The 22,500-nt window shown below is 44.4% G+C and overlaps 1 protein-coding gene across 1 annotated transcript in view; it reads right to left on the bottom strand.

Moving 5' to 3' along the window:
- Positions 1-2,293: 2,293 nt before the first annotated feature.
- Positions 2,294-22,500, bottom strand: part of rab40b (RAB40B, member RAS oncogene family) — a 30,895-nt gene continuing 10,688 nt past the window's right edge. The window contains exons 2-6 of the mRNA XM_063215756.1: positions 20,431-20,491; positions 18,562-18,622; positions 18,318-18,395; positions 10,237-10,459; positions 2,294-2,761 (exon numbers count right to left, since the gene is read on the bottom strand). Of these exons, the coding sequence (XP_063071826.1) occupies positions 2,478-2,761; positions 10,237-10,459; positions 18,318-18,395; positions 18,562-18,622; positions 20,431-20,491 (707 nt within the window). The 3' untranslated portion in view covers positions 2,294-2,477. The remainder of the gene's footprint in view (positions 2,762-10,236; positions 10,460-18,317; positions 18,396-18,561; positions 18,623-20,430; positions 20,492-22,500) is intronic.

Raw genomic sequence — 22,500 nt, 5'->3', positions numbered from 1 at the left:
ATACGCAAGACTATGAATTTATTCATGAACTGAAGTTCACTATTGGCAGTAAAATGAAATCCACCAGACTATTTCCTCTGGAAGGCTTCCCAGCCTGCGAATGTGACATTCCCAGACACAAACGCAACATCCAGGCCCCAAAAGTTCACACCCATGGGTTGTTGGACCAATGGGCAATGCCAGTCTAAGCACGATATAATTTGGTTTAGCATTCTTTCGTTTAGTAACTAACAAAATGTAATATTGACTGAATAGAAAAGGCATTTCGCCAGAGCAAGGTACAGGTTTGTAACTTTCCTAAGAGGATAGTGCTTTGGGAATATAGCCATATCGCAACCCAGTAAGCAGTTCTCACAATAACAACACATAACAATAATGTACGCATCCATATTACAATACAAACACTCTGGATTAAAGTGTTCGTTTTCTGTTCACTACAAGTAAGTAAACATAATTGTAATATAACTCTGTTGTTGTACAGCATCATGGCTAGATCTGGACGAATTCGGGGCCAAAACGAGGCTAAATCTGGGCCAAAAAGTTGCTAAATTTGTGCCAAAGCGAGGCCAGATCAGGGCCAAAACGAGGCCAGATCAGGTCCAAGTCTGTGCTGGTCGTCTGTTGTCAGGGTGGGCCGCCATCTTGAAGAGACGTTGTCATGGTGACTGTCAGCGGAGTGTCCACACGTAAAAGCACATCACATACAGTACGTAGTTTCAAAACTCTGCACACACAACACACGTATAAGTACTGCACATAATCGTCACAAACAACACCTTGACGCCTTGCTCTACGAGCCCATTCACAGTCATCTCTCTGACAGTTCATAACCCTAATCTCATATACCGCAGTCTTTCCCACCTCCCCCCACCCATCATCTGGTTAACCCCTTCATGTCCTGTATGCTTCACATTCAACTCTGGCTTCAGCCAGTGAAAAGCCTGCACATCTGTGGCTGCAGCCAACGAAAAGCCCTGCATGTTTAGCAGAAGCCAATGAAAAGCCCTGCATGTGTGTAGCACTATCCCAATATCCAATCAGCAACTCGGCATGTGTGTAGCAGGAACCAATCAAAGTAGCTTTCTAGTGGCATTGGCAGTGCCATCCAGTGCTCTCATGTTCCATTGGCAGTACCATCTTAGTAGCAAGTAGGGTCCTTATGGTTGCCTGTATAACCCAGAGGGTCCATATGTATTTTAGTCAGAGCACACTCATGTCTGGACCATCCCATCTGACAGGACACTACGGGGCCTTTTAAAGTACCATCTACAGTCTCCTTTCATCATTAGTCCAATACCATTCAGAGTGCATTTGTGTCTGTTCGAGCAAGACCTCTTAGTAGCATTGGAGAGTACTGTAATATGCCCTCCATAGAGTCTTACACCCTTGTGTTGTTTGCACCACCCAGGTAGTCTTTATGCCATTTCGGCTGTACCATTCCGAGCCCGTTGGTGTCTTTCAGAATAGGACCATCTGAAGTACCATTTGCAGGAACAAACTTCAGATATCACTTTGGCAGTTCCATCTAGCCTGGGGAATCCCATGCTGCTTTGCACAACTGTTCCGTTCACTTGTGATTAGGTCTGTTGGTAACCACATATTCTTCAAGTCTGCCTGGGCAAAGCCTCAGTAAGTCAGTGCAAAGCTCTGTAAAATATTTCAATCTCCTCAGAGTTGAGTGGAATTGAGTTCTGTCTCTGTGCCAGTTCAAGAGTGTTGGGGGCGGGCGTGATCCACACTAACATCCTACAGGTGGCACACTGTCACCAGGTGTACAGTACGTATGTGACTCCGATCAGGTATGTGTCACTACACAGGTACAATATGCCATTCTGAACAGGTGTTTCACTGCCAATAGGTACAATATGTCACTTCCACAAGGTACATGTCACTCTCACACGGTATGTGTGACACACTGCCCACAGGTACGTATGTCACTTCCCACAAGTAGTGTATGTACTTTGTACTGTATTGTATGTCAATCTGGCCAGGTATGCACTGTATGTCACTGTCACCAGGTGTGTCATTGCCACCAGGTGTGTGTCATTTCCACCAGGTGTGTGTCACTGCTGTGTGTCAACGAGGCAGCTCAGGTGCTGATGCTGGGATTCTGGTAGGTGGTGTGTGTGTGTGTGTGTGTGTGTGTGTGTGTGTGTGTGTGTGTGTGTGTGTGTGTGTGTGTGTGTGTGTGTGTGTGTGTGTGTGTGTGTGTGTGTGTGAGAGAGAGAGAGAGAGAGAGAGAGAGAGAGAGAGAGAGAGAGAGAGAGAGAGAGAGAGAGAGAGAGAGAGAGAGAGAGAGAATGCAGGAATGTGATGTGGACAGTGGTGTGTGTGTGCATGTCTGTGAGTGTGAGTGTGTGTGTGTGTGTGTCTAGTATGTGTGTCCTCCATGAGATATTGCAGGTGGTTCGACTGCAGAAGTGCGATTTGGCCAGTGGAGGGTGTGTGTGTGTGTGTGTGTCTAGTATGCGTGTCCTCTATGAGATCTTGCAGGTGGTCCGACTGCAGGAGTGCGACGTGGCCAGCGGGGGGCGCAACAGCAGCTTGTTCTTCTTGGTGGCTCCGCTGCGCTTCTTGTTGCCCGCGGTAACGGCTGCCAACGAATAGGATCGTCCGTGCATCATACGCGCGTTCAGCCCCGTCGCCATGGAGAAGGACTTCAGGTGACTCTTCAGCGTCCGGGGCAACGGGAGCTTGTCGACCAGGTGGACGGGCGTACACGACACGATGGAGCGACAGCACAGGTCCTGAAGACTCAGAACTGGAGAGAGAGAGAGAGAGAGAGAGAAAAGGAGGGAAGGAGAGAGAGATCAATAGTTAACCAGGTGAACTGGGGCACACAACTCTAAGGAGCGACAACACAGGTCCTGCAGACTGGAGAGAGAGAGAGAGAGGGATGAGAGGGAGAGAGATATGGAGGCGGGGGGAGACAGAAATGAAGAGAGAAAGAGGGGGGGGAGAGGGAGAGAGATAAGGAGAGAGAGAGAGAAATGAAGAGAGAAAGAGGGGGGTGAGAGGAAGAGAGATAAGGAGAGAGAAGGAGAGGGGGATGAGAGAGAGAGAGAAAAAGAGAGCGAGAGCGAGAGAGAGAGAGAGAGAGAGAGAGAGAGAGAGAGAGAGAGAGAGAGAGAGAGAGAGAGAAGGAGACAGACCATTAGTTAACCAGTTGGCCACTTGGCCAGGGAAGACAACACAATGGGGTAACATCACAGGGTCCTCAAGAATGTCCGATATCATTCTAATGAAACTCTCACTCACATACATTCATTTCAATATAATTTGTTAAATATAAACATCTGGCACATGAAGGGTTAAAACACTGAGCACAGTTCTGCCTTTTCACCACTAGGTGGTACTGCAGACTACCGGTATGTGTCATTCTGGTTGCTATGTGGAGAATGACCATGTTTATTCTAGTCTTGGCTGCTTTCTGCCAGGTATTGCGAAACACAAACGCACACACAAATGCACACACACGGACAGACACACACATACACATGTACAGGTGCAGACTCTTTGAGAATGTGATTCCTAGATGCCAGATGAAATCCAACACACGCAATATGCACACACATTATACACACATACGGACGCAGACTCTGAGAATGTGATTGCTAGGTGAAATCCATCACATGTCCTGGTCCTTCCACATCTCTCTCTCCTCCCACTTGGTATTGCCAGATGGGAAATGCTGAATTATCTAACCAAAACCTCAAAATTATCGATTTTGAGGGCTTTTTGGGAGGGAATTAGACTCAAATTGTTGTTTAAGGCATCTACTACATACGATCACAAAAACATGATGTAGGATGATTTCGGAATTGTCGTTCAGTTCATTTAAAATGAAAAAAGTATAAATGAACTGAATGACAACTCGTACAGAGGACAAAATGGACAAAATGATGGTACAAATACGATACTTATCGTACATCTGGCAACACTCCTTCCTCTACTTCCCTGCCTCCTTCTCATATCCCATATCCCTGTCACAGGTGTGCACAGACAGGGACAAGGTGGTGCTAAAGCACCTGCCCCTTTGTCCTACTGGACAAAAACATGCCCTTTTTGAGCTCTTTTTTGAAGGTTTTTTTGTCACAATGTACTCTGGTCCATGCTGACATGATAGTCTAAAAATGCTTCACGATCAAAGGTGAAAGTGAAAGCCCAACTGGGAAACTCCAACTCCCATTGTCATTGTGACACACAGGGCTTAACACTAACACCCGCCAGGTAGCCAAATGCGGGTGAAAGTCGGCGTTGGCTAGTAGATACCGAAGGTTCACTAGCCATTCTGGCGGGTCCGTTACTATTCTGAATGACGAGGCACCGCATTTTGTAGTTTTTTTCTTCGGACCGTCTTTGCTACAAAAGCAATACAATGCGATTTCGCGAGCCTACAATACCCGAAGCACCTGTGTCACGTGTCACCTGTGTCTCACGCAAGCCATGAATCTGATAGAGCTAGTCTTGCGAAGAGGAGTGACAGCGAGCTACCGGGACATCAGCGTGCGTTTGGAAATGTCACAGGAAACCTTCACGTGAAAATAAAGTAGCGAAGTTCATCTCAACTGACCTGTTTTGCGATCTGTCATTAGTACAATACTTAGTAGTAGTGGACATTAAAATGACCAAAGCGAGAGGAAAAGTGAAAGTCTCAAGACTGATTAGCGCAGTGATAAGACAAGGACACATGCGGCATTAATAATGTTTGGTTTAAATTATTTTCTGATTTGCCTGTAGGCCTATGTCTTCATACCTTAATATTCCTCCATGTTTCTTGTGCTGTTGTTCCCGACTGTCAAACCGTTCTTAAAAAACGCGCAGTAGTAGCCTTCCAGACTGCACAAAAGCATCCCATTGCATGTCCCTTCGCAGGTGTCCGTCTCGCCTTGCGCCCGTTTGTATTTTAAACAACTCACTATTAAACGGAATGAAAGGAAGTCGTAGCCCCTTCTGTAGTTACCGCATCTGTGTGTGCTTTCTAGTGGATACTTTCATAAATATTCCAGAGGAGGTGTTATTCCACATCCATGACCGAGGACCATGCAGGCAAACTTGGCAATGACTTTACGCTATCTACTTTGCGCATCAATTTGGACGGCAACCTCCACAGATAGGCCTAGGCCTATATGATATGAAGAAGTCCCTCCAGATTAAAGACGAAAATATTTTGCTCTCGTGTAGCTTACATTTGTGCCCTTCCACAACACTGTGCTTGGTGTTTCTGCATGGTAAATATACTATAGGCCTAGGCTATGCCATTCCTCAGATCAGTAAATCTGTTCTTTGCATGACATGCATGCATAGACCAGTTAATAGGCCTAACAATTCTAATTATTAGGCCCTATAGCATATTATATTATACTGTATTATATTATATTGCTATGATGGTTAAGAAAATTATGGCTAGTGAAAAGGCCCAATGGCTAGTGAGTCAGGAAAACCACTATCCAAAATGGCTGGTAAGCGAAAAAGTTAGTGTCGAGCACTGGTGACACAGCACTCCATAGCACACAAGTGTTCACTGCACACTGCACACAACGAAATTGCATTCATGCCTCACCCGTGCAAGGGGGCAGCCCCCAATGGCGCCCCTAAGGGAGCAGTGCAGCGGGGCAGTACCATGCTCAGGGTACCTCAGTCATGGAGGAGGATGGGGGAGGGCACTGGTTAATTACTCCCCCCACCAACTTGGCGGGTCGGGAGTCGAACCGGCAACAAGTCTGACGCCCTAACCGCTTACCCATGACTGCCCTAAAGCATGTGAGAATAATGCCCTGATATAATATACAGCCTCTCATCTATAGCCTAGGCAGTGGGAAATTCCTAATGCCCCCAACCGAAATTCCAAATGCCACCACAGAGTGCATTGAGACAAATATGACACATAATGGCCTGACAGATGATAGAGATATCTATAGGCAACGGCAGAAATTGTATGTGCAAGCAAATATGCTGTGCCGTAAATGTAGTATGTGCTCTGTGACAGTCAAGATATCACTCTTCAAAGCATTGTGGCCTACTGACTTTCTAAGTGACTGATTTACAATGACTTGTCTTGTAGACAGCTCTGTGGGGGAGGGAGAACGGATGTTGTAAAGGATGTAGATTTATGATAGACTGTAAAGGATGTAGATTTATGATACTGTTGAGACCAGAGCTATGCTTTGGGGTGTTGCAATACGTTTGGTGATGAGTTTAAATTGACATTCCCTTCACAGTCTGCCTGCTAGACTCACAGCACACCAAGTCTAAACACAGCGAAGACACACAGAGTTCAGAATGGAGAGGTCAGAGTGCATGAGGGCATTTCTGCTGCTGGTTTTCATCTCTGCTGTCCACCTTAGCCCTGATCCTATTCTCACATTTGGGACTAAAAGAGAAAGTGCTGTATTTTTCAATGAAAAATATGTCATGGGGCTGGATTACTGGTTGCTGTACAGGATTGATGAAGATGGAGATCGACTTCTGTTCAACTGCTTACAGCCAGACAGCCCACAACCAGATGGCTACGACATCACCTGCCCAGGAGCATACTGGGGTTTTATATTAAACAACCTCGCCATGTCCCATAGTGGAGACTACAGGGTGGAGGGAATGGAGAGAGGACACAGTAGCCCATTAATCAGCACCGTCTACCGTCTCACTGTCTGTGCAGAAGGTAATGTGGACTTGCCTTGGACTTCTGTCATTAGAAATGGCAGTGCTGTAATTTGTGAGTTTGATTCTGCACAGGGAAATGACAGCAGTCTGCAGCTGTATGAAATCGATAGTATATTGTATGTTTGGCATTATCTGGACTCTTACACTCTGGTCCTGGACACCAGCTCCTCTCTGGAGCCCCTCGTGCCACTCCAGAGAGCCAGGCTGCAGGTGGACCCCAACAGCTCTGTGGTCACACTGTCGGAGATTATGTGGAAGAACAGGGGTCTAGACAGTCCAGTTTTATGCACAATGTGGAGAGGAGGTCAGTGTCAACGGGCTAAACGGCAGTTGCTCATACCTACTACCCAAATTATGACTAGTCATGAGAATGAGAATGTCACTCTGCCTTGCCGTGTAAAACAGGACGTCCACTGGTCTACACCCACTGGAGAGGTCAGAATCAGCAGCAAGCAGACCCGCCCACAGGAAGTGATGCACATGCTGAACGGTAGCCAGTCTGCAGACTATTCCCTCATCATTCCCTCTGTGTCCCACCACCATGCTGGGTGGTACAGTTGTGGAAATTCAGATTCATTCATGACTGAAATCTTCCTTTCAGTTTGTGTTGAATTCTCCCCTCTGAAAGAGATGTTCTCTCATGGTGAAAGTGTCTTCATGGATGCATATGTAAATGACTCTAAGCATTTGTGGAGGGTACAGTGGTTCCGTCAGAAAGGGCCACAGCCACAGATGCTGTTCATAGAGTCAATTGTCAAATCGTATGCTGACTTGTATGATGTGAATGACGTGCGTATGCCTGAGGATCTGGTGGGCCGAGTGACTGAGTTCAACTCCAGCACGTCTCTGAACATCTCCAGCGTCACAGCAGAGAACAGTGGGCTGTACACATGGAGAGTAATAGAATATCACCCCTTTAGCGTCACCTCTCGTCGCTTCGTTTGTCATGAGGGGAGCATCCGCCTTGTGTACAGGGAAACGTTTGGGGCACAGTCCGTTCTACAAGGCGTATGGTCCACTGCTGGGCTGTGTGCTGCTGGGGCTGGTGGCTGCTGTGATCTGGCTCAAGCTGAGGAGCAGAGGAGGAGCGCTGACCCCTGGTGGTCAGGAGATGGAAATGCAGGACATTGGAGACGAAGACGATGACGAGGAGGAGGCTGAAGACAGTGTCTGATTTCAACACAAATCTCTCCTGTGTATGTGTGTGCCTGTGTTCTCTCCTGTGTATGTGTGTGCCTGTGTTCGCGCCTGTGTATGTGTGTGCCTGTGTTCTCTCCTGTGTATGTGTGTGCCTGTGTTCGCGCCTGTGTATGTGTGTGCCTGTGTTCGCGCCTGTGTATGTGTGTGCCTGTGTTCTCTCCTGTGTATGTGTGTGCCTGTGTTCTCTCCTGTGTATGTGTGTGCCTGTGTTCTCTCCTGTGTATGTGTGTGCCTGTGTTCGCGCCTGTGTATGTGTGTGCCTGTGTTCTCTCCTGTGTATGTGTGTGCCTGTGTTCGCGCCTGTGTATGTGTGTGCCTGTGTTCTCTCCTGTGTATGTGTGTGCCTGTGTTCTCTCCTGTGTATGTGTGTGCCTGTGTTCGCGCCTGTGTATGTGTGTGCCTGTGTTCGCGCCTGTGTATGTGTGTGCCTGTGTTCGCGCCTGTGTATGTGTGTGCCTGTGTTCGCGCCTGTGTATGTGTGTGCCTGTGTTCTCTCCTGTGTATGTGTGTGCCTGTGTTCGCGCCTGTGTGCGTGACTCTGCCGTAATAATTTGGAGATGTTCTTTTATTTTACTTTTATTTTTCATAAAATTCTTTTGTGATTCTTATCATTGTAATCGGATTGTCTTGATGCTGTGAAATGAATGTGTGTAATCCACATAGTGTTGTGTTGTGTGTTGTTTCTGTATATTATGTTGCTGAGTGTCTTCTGGACTAAGTGGGGCTGCCACCTGTATGATTCTCTGGACATTTGACAATAAAAAATAACAAAACTAATAAATACTAAAAACAAGTTTTGATTTTATTTCTGTTTTTAAATTACAAAAGCACCATTATCTCCTTAGCACAGCACTGTTGGAAATGGGTAATGCATTGCAAAAGTAATAAAGTGCACAACTTTTTGCTGCAACTCAGTAAGCCATTGTAATATTGTAATATACAGTTACAATACATTTTACCATAAACTAGATTTTAATGGCGTTCAGTGTGGTTGGTCAGAAAGAAGCTATTGCTGATCATGCTACCCTTTAGTCATGCTACATTTTAGTCTTACACTGTAAATATATTTAGTTATTTTAACAAGAGTAAACTCAAGTAAGAGTAAATTTCAGTTAACTAAAGTAATGCAAAAGTAGTGTAGCAATGTCTTGCATTTCAAATCTTGTAAATGTAATGAATTACAAGACAGTAACATATAATTAGAATTGCATTATAGTTTTTGAGTAACTTGCTGATTGCCACCTAAATGGTAATGACCAAGTCCTGATTGGTTACGTAGTCTCTTACAGGCAAAATGCCAAAAACACTGTGGGCTTCTCTGCAGTAAGCAGCTACAATGGCTACAAACCGTACATGGCTACACACTTTAACCTGTAATTTGAGGAAGAGGACAATATGGTGTGTGTGTGTGTGTGTGTGTGTGTGTGTGTGTGTGTGTGTGTGTGTGTGTGTGTGTGTGTGTGTGTGTGTGTGTGTGTGTGTGTGTGTGTGTGTGTGTGTGCGTATGCGCGTGTGTGTATTGGGATGTGTGTATTGGGCGTAAAAACTTCTAAACATCCTGTTTGAGACACTTCACATTAGTGTCTCAACAGCAAAGAGAGAGGAAATGAGATGACCAAAGTTGATAAGCATTATCCTCTGATGCGGGTGTCTATCTGTGATCTCACATACATGCAACCCTCTGATCTAAAGTCCATCTCCTTTATTAGGCCTTGGCTGCCCCTCACACTACAGTATAATGAGTGCTCAAATATATATATAAAAAAATCAGACACCTTTGACACCTCTCTGCATGCCGTACCTGATGAGCACTATGTGTGTGTGTGTGTGTGTGTGTGTGTGTGTGTGTGTGTGTGTGTGTGTGTGTGTGTGTGTGTGTGTGTGTGTGTGTGTGTGTGTGTGTGTGTGAACCCGCACGCGTATGTGTGTGTTGTGCTGTGTTCCGTATCACAGCATTCCCCAGGTGTATCTAAGATCCTTGCTTTGCTGAAAAATGTGTGAAATATCAAACAATAGTTCATGTATTGACAGATAGGGGCAACAAAACATCCATGGTGGCACTTATCTATGGTAGCCTAGGCCATGTTCATAGGCTGTGTGTGAGAGGACTGCAAATAGCCGGCCTAAATAAGAAAAAAAGCAAAGCACCTAGCTATGCAGTTATAGGCAGTTTGCATATATGGAGAAGGAGATGCCACTTGTATCCTTGAAGAGGCTGTAGATCACTATCATTTTGTTTTTTATGTAAAAGACACATTATTGTTTATTTAACATTGTTTGGGGCGCTGTTGTATTGTTTTCTCAATAATTATTGGTCCTCCCAAATAAACGAATCAAACTGTGTGTGTGTGTGCGTGTGTGTGTGTATCTCACCTTTGCTTGGTCTCCATAATCTCTGCATGCCGTGCCTGGTCAACACTATGCGTGCCAGCTCGGTGAAGGACTCTGTGATGTTGAAGTTGCAGAGAGGGCTGACCTCGAAGAACGTCACGCCCAGCCGCTCCGCGTACATCTGGGCATGCTCCGTGGTCACCTGACGCTTGTACGCCAGGTGTAGACGGTTGCCGACCAGGATCTTAGGAACACCTGGGGCATGCTGGGATACATAACACACACGTACATGGTCTATGTTTTATTTGGGTAACCATGAAAACCTTGGTTCCTGACTAACCATGGATCATGGTTGTTCATGATTTTCATGTTTTTTTAAAACCATGCTAAAAAAACATTTTTGAGCTTTTTTAAGGTTTTGCACAACGTCTACTTAAATGGTTCCTGTGTCTGCATACTTTGACCTATCATGAAGTGGCTGGTACCATTTGAACGTAGAGACTCTGTAGAATCCACAGGAAGTGACAGGAAGATTTTGTGATGTACTGCCAAGGACTTACAGGGGTTAGAACATCTTTTTTCTGAAATGCGGTCATGAAGACCCCCTGGAAAGTACTACATTTCAGCAGTTTAGCTGATACATTTGGCCTTGGAAACACATTTAACACTTATTCACAGGTCTACTGAAGCTGTTTGGCAAACGGGAACTTGTTACAACTAGTCTGGGACCCAAAGTCCCAAAATTGGGTTGGACCTGACACGGCGCGTTATACTTTTTATTTGTGATTTTTTTGATAGTTCTATCCCTTTGGACAAATAATTGGAGGGTCTGCTCGGTCGGAAATATCGCGAAAAAAAGTTGTGCCTATTTTAATGCATGTACCCTTCATTTTTCGAGATAAATTTCTGAAAAATGAAAAGTAACCTGAAATCCTTGGTGGCTTGGGTAAGCTGTCAAAAAAGACTTTCCTAGTGCACAGGACACAACTACTAACTACACTCAATTAAGAAAATATTGTTAAACCACATTTGAACATGATTTTGTCTCAATTTTATGCCATAAAAATAGGCGTTTTTTTCCCCTTTTTTGCTATATTTTAGACTTTTCTTCATCTGCAATCAGGTTTTTTGTCAAGGTTTGACACCAAACAATATGCCATTCTTTTTATTAAGCACTATACTGATTCCATAGCAAAAACTATAAAAATACAACCAAAATCGATGGATCTGTGTGACTTCAACTCTAGTTTGTGATCAATAGGCCCAGAAACTCAATAGACTTTCCGGCTACAATCAAAATGCTGAAAAGCACACTGAATACTTCACAATATGACATACATCCTCACGTGCACACACACACAGACACACAGACACAGACACACACACACACACACACACACACACACACACACACACACACACAGTAATCTGGGCATCATACAATGATTTGCACCCCCCACAACGTACATATGTAGGCCTACTATGTACAGTACCGTACATCACCTGTATATACTTAACAACTTTGTGGATTTGACAGTGAGCTATTTTCACAGAAGGGGGAGATGGCAGACGTTAACAACTACCATTGGACACCCAGCGTACCTTCTGCCATCTGCAGGCACAGTATACCAGAGGAAAGCCTAGAGACTACTCTCAAAATTGTGAAAAATACACTGTGGAGTACACATTGTTTTAATCCTGAAGGAAATTAAGGTATTGAGCAGCATACATAAATAGATATGAAAAACACAATACTGTACATATTATTGCACAACATATTTAACATATAACACACATTTAACTATAAGTCAGTTCACACAATCACACACATACTGTAATACACATCATATCGCACATACAGCAGTATGTCATGGAGATGAGGTTCTAGTGATAAAATGTCCATTCATTACCAGAAATAGCTCACTTCTGGCTTGAAAGTTGTGGGTCCTCATCTTCCAGTCTTGGTATAGGAGAGGGTGGTGTTACCATAAGAATATGTAGGCCTATCATATTCAAGCAGGCACAAATGCATATGGTGCATACTATGAGGTCACACTCAATCTGCAATATCTGGACTTTTTCCATCCAATGTTGCTTTAAGTTTTCACCAAGGTATTGTGTGATGGTAGAATTTGAACACTGTATTAAGCTTTCTCCAACCAAACTCAAGATTCTGAATGAGATTGAGATCTAAACTCTAATACCAATTATGTTCCCTGAACCAATAGGTGCAACAACTCGTTTTTAACTTCTTAAAACTTCTTTAAACAAAAGACCATATAATGTCATGTAAAATATGCTAGTCTGTTTGAGGGGTTCAAAATAATCGCTGAAATATTTGGTGACAGGTCTAGTTTCCTGTTTCCTGTCTAAGAATGAGGAAAGCTGAATCAATATGTAATTAAGCGGGCTTGCGGAGCAAGAGCAGAGCTCTTGCAGAGCAAGGCCCGATTATAGTAATCTCTAAGTCCTGTTTCTTATTATCGTTCTTGTGCAGGGCAGCAGCAAAATAGAAAATGGATCTCCTCCTAGGCCTTTCGAGATAGAGACACCGTTCAAACACTAAAACGACCGGCTCGGCTTGGAGATCGCGTCTCGTTATAGGCTTCTCCGTGTCTCTTGTCGTTTTCCCGTTTTTGGCGATTTTGTGAAAGCCTGGGTCTCCATTGAAAACTATGGTGGAACCTTCATGAACCAAAGTTCCGCCACTCTAGAGATTAGAGTGTAGAAGGCTTTTTCGGTCATAAAACATCAACACTTTCACCTAGAAGTTTAGTTGACGCGTTGTTAGCGAGCTCTATGGGATGTCTCCAAATTGTGAAAGTTTCATCTCCCAACTCCCAATACTTTTTAAATGGCAGGTTTGTAAAAAAAAACAGACCTGGCTCTATGGAGAATCCCAGTCTTTGGAAAAGTGCATTTTTCAAGAGATCAGCGCATGTCCCACACGGAGGTCCATTTGTGCCTGAAAAATTTAACCTATAAACTTCATTCAAAGACTGTTAGAAACATCACAAGCATGGACTCCGATCTGTGAAAAGGACACGTGCCAACTCCTTTTAGTTTTTTTACAAACGATGTTGTAAAGACAAAAAACTCATTCTCATTTTCTCCCCTGTTAAAGGCTCAATACTAACTGTCTTTCAGTCAATCACAACAGGTGCAGCCAGTGAAGGATTCCATTTCAACTGTCACTGTCTCAAGATTCCATTCTTAACGAGCAGGTGCAAGCAAGCATTCTAGAAGTCCATTGTTCAGCTCTGCAATGCAATGTAATATAGTCTTGCTGGACTATGCATGACAATTAGCTGCTTGGCTTAGTGGTAATGCATGCTGCTGCATTAGAGATATGGAGGTTGAGGGTTCGAAACCCACATGAAGCAATGTTGATTTTCTAAATTATATCATATGCAGCGTTCCTTGGCCGACTTAAAATGCCATACATGTATATCATTTAGTATGGATGGCAAATGTGCTGAATTACAGATATTGAGGTTGGGGGTTCGAAACCCAGTCAAAGCCATGTTGATTTTCAAAATTACATCATATGCAGTGTTCCTTGGCCAACTTAAAGTGCCATGTATGTCATTTAGTATGCATGGCAAATGTGCTGGATTACAGATATGGAGGTTGGGGGTTCGAATCCCAGTCAAAGCCATGTTGATTTTCAAAGTATATCATATGCAGTGTTCCTTGGCCAACTTAAAATGCCATGTATGTCATTTAGTATGAATGGCAAATGTGCTGAATTAGGATATGGGGTTGGAGGTTCGAACCCCAGTCGAAGCCATGTTGATTTTCAAAATGATATCATATGCAGTGTTCCTTAGCCAACTTCAAATATCATGTATCGTATGTCATTTAATATCAATGGCAAAGGGGTTGGATTACAGATATGGAGGTTTTGAGTTCTAATCCCGCTCGAAGCCATGTCGATTTTCAAAATTATATCATATGCAGTGTTCCTTAGCCAACTTAAAATACCATGTATGTCATTTAGTATATCCCCAAAACGCAGAGCTACAGCACTTTCAAGATGGCTGAATCCAAGATGGCTGAATTGTTTGGCCCATAACTTCTGACTGGGTGGATGGATTTTTCCCAACATTTCTTTTAGCTTTGTTTTCTCAATAGTACTTTTTTTCATCTCTGCCCCAAAAGGCAAGCCCGCTTCCAGCATTTTCTGTGAGAATGCATTTCTAGTTCTATATATATTTTTAAATACAGGCATATTCATCAGGCTCACATTTTAATGAGACATCATTGGTACACATGGATTGTCCACCACAAAGTCTAGACCTCCTCACTGAGAATCTTTGGGATATCCTGGACAAGGCGTGGCATAGTGCCCAGACTCTACCATCATCCATATAAGATCTTGTATTGGTGAAAACTTGGTGAAAGTAAGTCCAGACTTTGTAGAAGTTTATTAAGACAGTACAACACCAAATTTGTATCATAATCAAAGAAAAGGGCAGTCATACAACATAACAGTGTGTGAGACCTTTTTGATGCTGATGTTTTAGGCCACACTGTGTAGACCCCTCTCTTATAGTGTGGAGGGGTGGTTCTCCTAAAGTTATCCACCTGTCGCCTGTACTCCCCCTCCAGCCCACCCTTGATCCACCTCACAATTGCAGTGTCATTATGGAAACTTGCATCTGGTAGGTATAAGTGCTGTAGCAAAAGTAGGTATAGAATGAACAATACCAAGGAGAACACCATTCTTTGTGGCACTCCAGTGCTGCTGACCACAATTCTGTATCCACCATCTGCAGAAGCGTGTCTCTCAGCAAGAGTGGCTGTATGTTGGAGGCACTACTGGAGAAATCAAAGAGCATTATTCTCACACTGTCACTACCTACACTACCTACCTACACTGTCACACTAACACTGTCTCCTTTGTCCAAGTGAGAATGTGCCCTATGTAGTAGTAACTTACAGGATAACATCCACAACTCCCACATTCTCCTGGTAAACTAACTGTATGGAATCCAATGCATGGCGAACCTGGGTTTTCTTTGTGTAGAGCAGCAGTACTCAGTCAGATGTCTTCATTATGTGAGCAGCTGGTCTGTAATCATTGGGGTGTGGCTTTTTGGGGACTGGTATGAGGGATGAGGTCTTCTACTGTAGGTACAATCTATAGCGCCTTAATCATTTATACACTCTTGTTGACGATGTGTTGCTGTGGCTCAGCTACCTCTTTTGCACATGTTTTAAATATTACAGGTTTGAGGCCCAAAATACACAGTACATCAATATGTACTGTAAAATACACAGTACATCAATATTTCACTACAGCACACTTCATATACAGTACATACATATAAACAGGGAAGGACCTTATACCAGTGTTCCCAGTGTGCACAGACATGTCCCTCTTTGACCTGGATCAACTAATTGTGGTATCAGTTTGAAATAGGTTAACTTATGTAACTTTTGTAGTGCAGGGATGGAATAGCCAGCATAATGGCTTGGAAATATCACACTCTTCCCTGCTCACGTTGGCATCAGCCTCCAGTGTATCATTCAGCATCATGCATTCAGTATCATGCAACACAGATATGTTGTGGTATTTGCTACCTAGCTGTTAGATAGACGGAAAGGAGGAAACTGTGTTACATTATCACACTCTTCCTATCATTATTATTAATGTCAGACTACCCCATAATCATAACAAATATAAAGGAGCTGTTGGAACCAACTGTTAATTGGAGATAGAATGGTATGGTTGGCTGCATATAACAAGTGATTAATCATCACCAACTATACCACCTGTTTGGAATACCTAGACAGGTAATCGATATAAGCATTAAATAAGGAGATAAAATTCCCCTCTGTCGTACCCTGTTGCTGACATTAAAACGTGTAGATAGGATGTTCGCCCATTTAACATGCACATGTTGGTTAGAGTACCAGTAGGCTAAACGTTTTACCAAACTACTGGGAACTCCTCCATGCAGAGGTTGAGATAGTCAGCAATGAAATTATCTCCTCCTACGTTTTCGCTGTACTGCAGAACAGAACATTCAGTGGACTCAAAGCAGTATCTCAGCGCTCCTTCTGCTTCTGGTGTCCACATCCTGACAGTGCGTGTGGTAGTAGATAGTACTAATCTCTGGTAGAAGAGACACTGAGATTCAGGTAGAAGGCACATAGTTGGGCCTTACTGACCACTGAGCCTATGTGAATACTCCAGGACAGGTCTTCAGCTGCAGTGTCCTCCAGGGATTTAAAGATGCTGACCGTCTCCACCACCTACGAGTCACCACTACATGGGTTTGTGATTGTTTTTGTGAAAGTCCACAATGATTCCCTTGTTGTTTTTGTGAAAGTCCACAATGATTCCCTTGTTGTTTTTAGGCTCCAGGACAGAGCTGTTGTTTTTACACCATGACGGCAGATGTTCTGTCTTGTTCCTGTAGTCTGTCTTGTCTTCATTCATAATTAGTGTGACATTATGTTAGCGAATGAGGAGAAAGAGGCAGTTGTGGGTGAACAGGGTGTAGAGTAGAGGGCTTAGCTAACGCCCTTGCAGTGTGCTGGTGTTGATAGCAAGAGGGAGCAGTTAGAGAGGAAATCCACAGTACATGATGGTTGGTCAGTGGGGTTTAGAACAAAGACTCTGAGGCTGGATGGTGCTGAAGGTTGAACTGTAATCCAAAATTGTGCATATGTGTTCCTCAGCTTCATGTTCTCCAGTAGTATGAAGCATACTGGTGATGGTGTCCTGTGTAGAGCAGTTTGCCCTGTATGCAAACTGAAATGGGTTATGTTATTCCTGAAAATATTGGCTTTCCAGAGGGTGACCATACTGCAGAGTGGCAGGTCTGTTAGGTGTTTAATGGTAGTTGTGTAGGCCTGCTTTTCCCCCTTCTGTGTAAGTAGCTCACTGCGTCACATCCAGGAAGTAAGTTAGGCCTATGTATGTGTGGGGTATGTTCAGGTGTGCAGGGTGTCACCTGGGGTGAACATCATTGAAGGATCCCCAGATTGTGTGTGTGTGGGTGGGTGTGTGGGTGGGTGGGTATGTCATATTGCTCAGTATTCAGCATGCCTTTCAGCATTTTAATTGTAGCCTGAATTTCTATTGACTTTCTGGGCCTGTTGATCACCAACTAGAGTTCAAGTCCCCACAGATCCATTGATTTTGGTTGTATTTTCATAGTTTTTGCTGTGGTATCACTATACTGCGTACTAAAAAGAATGGCATATTGTCTGATGTCAAACCTTGGAGAAAAACTTGATTGCCAAAGAAGAAAAGTTGAAAATATAGCAAAAAAGTGAAAAAACGCCTAATTTTATGACATAAAAATGAGCCAAAATCATGTTCAAATGTGGTTTAACAATATTTTCTTTATTGAATATAGTCAGTAGTTGTGTCCTGTGTACCAGGCAAGCCTTTTTGGACAGCTTAACCAAACCACCAAGGATTTCAGGTCATTTTTCATTTTTCAGAAATTTCTCTCGAAAAATGAAGGGTACATACATTAAAATAGGCACAACTTTTTTTCGCGATATTTCTGACCGAGCAGACCCTCTAATTATTTGTCCTAAGGGATAGAACTATCAAAAAAATTACAAAATAAAAGTATAACGCGCCGTGTCAGGTTCCTCCCATTTTAAAGCACTTTTGAGGGTTTGGGTCCCTGACTAAACTATGTATGACCTTTCCCAAGACAATTATGTGTGGATATACACATGCGTTTTGCCTACACGCCCACACACACATACACACACTCACGCACACACGAACACACACACACACACACACACACACACACACACACACACACACACACACACACACACACACACACACAGGCACAGACAGGCACACACACTGGCACACACACACACATGCACGCACACACGAAAGCACGCACGCACACACAAAAGCACGCACGCACACACACACGGACAGACACACACACACTCACTCACGCACGCAAACACACACAAACACACACGCACACGCAGACACAGACACACACGGGCACACACACACACACACACACACACACACACACACGCACACGCACACACACACACACGCACACGCACACGCACACTACCCCTGGCCTTAATGTGATATTTAGTTTCTAATATGTGTATTTTACCTCATCAATCTCTTTAATCCACCTGTCGATGCCGTCAAACGACCAGCGATTAGTGATGTCATACACCAGGATTACACCCTGTACAGAGATGGGGACAGAGACAGATAGAGAGAGAGAGAGAGAGATGTCATAGTTCATCTGAAACTGCATACAGTGTTACATTGAGATTGGCCTAACATGAGCAATGTTAGCAATGTGTGTGTGTGTGTGTGTGGGGGGGGGGGGAGAGAGACGGTTTACACACCTGCGCCCCCCGAGAGTACGATCTGAAGATGGTGCAGAACCTTCCCTGGCCAGACGTGTCCCTGTAAGACACACACGCATGCACGCACGCACCCACGCACGCACACAGAATAAAGGAAAGGAGGGGAGAGGAAAGATTACATTACACTTATATTACACTTAGCTGACACTTTTACTCTTGCGACCTTGCCTAAGCAACTTTCAGTTATGTAAAGGGCATTGGTTACAGTCCCTGGAGTAATGTTAGGTAAGGTGCCTTGTTCAAGGGCACTTCAACCATCAAGTTGTAGGCCTAACCATGATGCCATGGCTGCCCGAAGAGAAGAGAAGAGAAGAGAAGAGAAGAGAAGAGAAGAGAAGAGAAGAGAAGAGAGGAGAGGAGAGGAGAGGAGAGGAGAGGAGAGGAGAGAAGAAGAGAAGAGAAGAGAAGAGAAGAGAAGAGAAGAGAAGAGAAGAGAAGAGGGGAGAAGAGAAGAGAAGAGAAGATAAGAGGGGAGAAGAGAAGAGAAGAGAGGAGAGGAGAGGAGAGGAGAGAAGAAGAGAAGAGAAGAGAAGAGAAGAGAAGAGAAGAGAAGAGAAGAGAAGAGAAGAGAAGAGAAGAGGGGAGAAGAGAAGAGAAGAGAAGAGAGGAGAAGAGAAGAGAAGAGAAGAGAAGAGAAGAGAAGAGAAGAGAAGAGAAGAGAAGAGAAGAGAAGAGAAGAGAAGAGACGGGTATTGTCCATTTTTCGAGGATATCACGTCATTGCGACTCCCCAAGGACTGTTCCAAAGTGAAGTATACTTCAAAATTGACCAATTGCCGCGCTCTTGATTCATAGAACTTCCAAGGCTGGATCCTTGCCGTGAGAAAATACCCAGAATCCTTTGGGTGTCCATGTTCGCATCAGGTTTTTTATTACAGGTGTGGGACAATATGTGGTATGCTGTTGTTTCGAAGGTGTAAAAATCAACACAACTTGGTCATTGTTTGTGCCCATTACGTTTGAGTTGCATTTCACAGTATTTGGCTATGGACAATTTGTGCACTGTTATGAACTGATATCAACGTTCTGATAGTTTTGTTGTACTTTTTAACTATCACCACTACAGATATACAGCCAAACAGTCCTGATTACAGTTCAAAATCAGTTAGAAACAAGTGTGCAGTGGCCAAAACCGAACTGATATGATGTTCACTTCCTTAGTTCCAAGCTTGTTCCATTCACAGTTGTTTGAGATCCCTGTGAGGCGTGTGAGTTGCTTGTGAGTAACCAGAGTCAGAGATGCCGATGGTGTCTATGGTAACCAGTCTAGTGATGCTGAGGGTGTCTATGATAACCAGTCTAGTGATGCTGATGGTGTCTATGGTAACCAGAGTCAGAGATGCTGAGGGTGTCTATGGTAACCAGTCTAGTCAGAGAAGTGATGATGGTGTCTGTAGTAACATGTCTAGTCAAAGATGCTGATGGTGGCTATGGTAACCAGTCTAATCAGATGGTGATGGTGTTTCTATAGTGACCAGCCCAGACAGAGATGAAGATGGTGGCCATGGTAACCAGTCTAATCAGATGGTGATGGTGTTTCTATAGTGATCAGCCCAGACAGAGATGCTGATGGTGGCTATGGTAACCAGTCTATCCAGTGATGTCAGAGTGTGATGTTTCTATAAGTATGGAACACACCTAGGAGTTGATGCCATACACATACAGTATGTCATCTGAGAGAAAGCACATATGTAGAAGTACTTATTCACTTGAATGTGGCTCTGTGTGCTTGTGTGTGTGAGTGTGTGTATGTGTTGGTGTGTGTGTGAGTGTGAGTGAGTGAGTGAGTGAGTGAGTGTGTGTGTGCGTGCGTGAGTGCGTGCGTGCGTGCGTGTATGTGCGATCTACCAGAGTTGGAGTTTGACCCGTCGGCCGTCCAGCAGAATGGTGGTGGTCTTGTAGTCGATACCTGCAGACAGAAGAAAACAACTCTAAGTGAAACAAGAAGATGACACGAGAGATAAAGACAAACAGAATGATCATCACCATCAGCTGCAATGTGTGTGTGAGAGAGAGAGAGAGAGAGAGAGAGAGAGAGAGAAAGAGAGGGTGAGAGAGAGAGAGAGAGAGAGAGAGAGTAATAGAGAGATAGAGAGGAAGAGAGGAAGATAGATGGTAAGAGAGAGAGAGAGGAAGAAAGACAGAAAGTGACTGAGAGAGAGAGAGAGTGAGAGAGAGAGATCTACATCCTCCTCCCCCATCAGTTGGTTGTCGTGGTAACCGTCTCCTTCATATGTGGACAGAGACACGGCATACTGTACATCACATGACTTATTCACACACACACACACACACAAACGCACACACACACACACACACACACACACACACACACACACACACACACACACACACACACACACACACACACACACACACACACACACACACACACACACACACACACACACACACACACACACACACACACACACACACACACTGTACGCAATGTAAATGTCCTGGATCGCTGAGTGCCAAGTCAGAGAGATATGTTGAGGATGAATCAGAAAGACCACGCATGTCCGGTACACACACACACACACACACAGAGTCATCGGGTCATCGAGTAACTGCCTTCCGTTTCGAATCCAGCGTGTGTGTGTACACGTAAAGAGTAGATGAGTGTTCAGCTCCAAGTCCACCGGCTGCGGGGCCCAGCTGTGAGGCCCAGCTGTGTGTAGTACACACACACACACACACACACACACACACACACACACACACACATAAAGTGGGGGCCGGGGACCCCTGGGGGGCCGCAAATGAATGCTAGGGGGTGCGCGGAAGGTTGTCAGGAAAAGTATAGCACATCAAAATGAATAATTCATGAATTAATGTGTACAAAAATAAAACACAATCAGCTAAACAATATTCCCATTATTTAAAAACTGCATAATAATCTATTGCAACCAACATTATAGTCAGTTTATATATCCCAATGGGACACTGAAACACACACATGGTCGTGAAAGGGGGTGCTGCGCAGAAAAAAATAGTAGCACGACCCATGTAAAGGGGGCCTTGGCTGGAATTTAACGGTATATGGGGGGCCTTGGCTGGAATTTAACGGTATATGGGGGGCCTTGGCTGGAATTTAACGGTATATGGGGGGCCTTGGCTGGAATTTAACGGTATATGGGGGGCCTTGGCTGGAATTTAACAGTATATGGGGGGCCTTGGCTGGAATTTAACAGTATATGGGAGGCCTTGGCTGTAATTTAGCAGTATAAGGGGGCCTTGGCTGGAATTTAACGGTATATGGGTGGCCTTGGCTGGAATTTAGCGGTATATGGGTGGTCTTGGCTGGAATTTAACGGTATATGGTTGGCCTTGGCTGGAATTTAACGGTATATGGGGGGCCTTGGCTGGAATTTACAGCTATATGGGGGGCCTTGGCTGGAATTTACAGCTATATGGGGGGCTTTTGCTGGAATATACCGGTATATGGGGGGCCTTGGCTGGAATTTAACGGTATATGGGGGGCCTTGGCTGGAATTTAACGGTATATGGGGGGCCTTGGCTGGAATTTAACGGTATATGGGGGGCCTTGTCATGGTAAAGTTTGGGAACCCCTGGTGTAGTGGATCTGGTCTCATGCCGGCTGTTACATCACAAACTATGAGTCATGAGGCCCCTAGCTACTGGAGGAGGAGGAGGTGGAGGTGTGTGTGTGTGTGTGTGTGTGTGTGTGTGTGTGTGTGTGTGTGTGTGTGTGTGTGTGTGTGTGTGTGTGTGTGCGCACGTGCATGTCTGCATGTGTTTATACACTGAATGTGAGTGTGCCTCTGTGTGTGTGTGTGTGTGTGTGTGTGTGTGTGTGTGTGTGTGTGTGTGTGTGTGTGTTTGTGTGTGTGTGAACGTGCATGTCTGCATGTGTTTATACACTGAATGTGAGTGTGCCTCTGTGTGTGTGTG

Source organism: Engraulis encrasicolus, chromosome 2 (assembly GCF_034702125.1).
Source record: "Engraulis encrasicolus isolate BLACKSEA-1 chromosome 2, IST_EnEncr_1.0, whole genome shotgun sequence".
In the NCBI taxonomy this organism is placed as follows: domain Eukaryota; kingdom Metazoa; phylum Chordata; class Actinopteri; order Clupeiformes; family Engraulidae; genus Engraulis; species Engraulis encrasicolus.
This window is presented reverse-complemented; position numbering and strand designations above follow the sequence as displayed.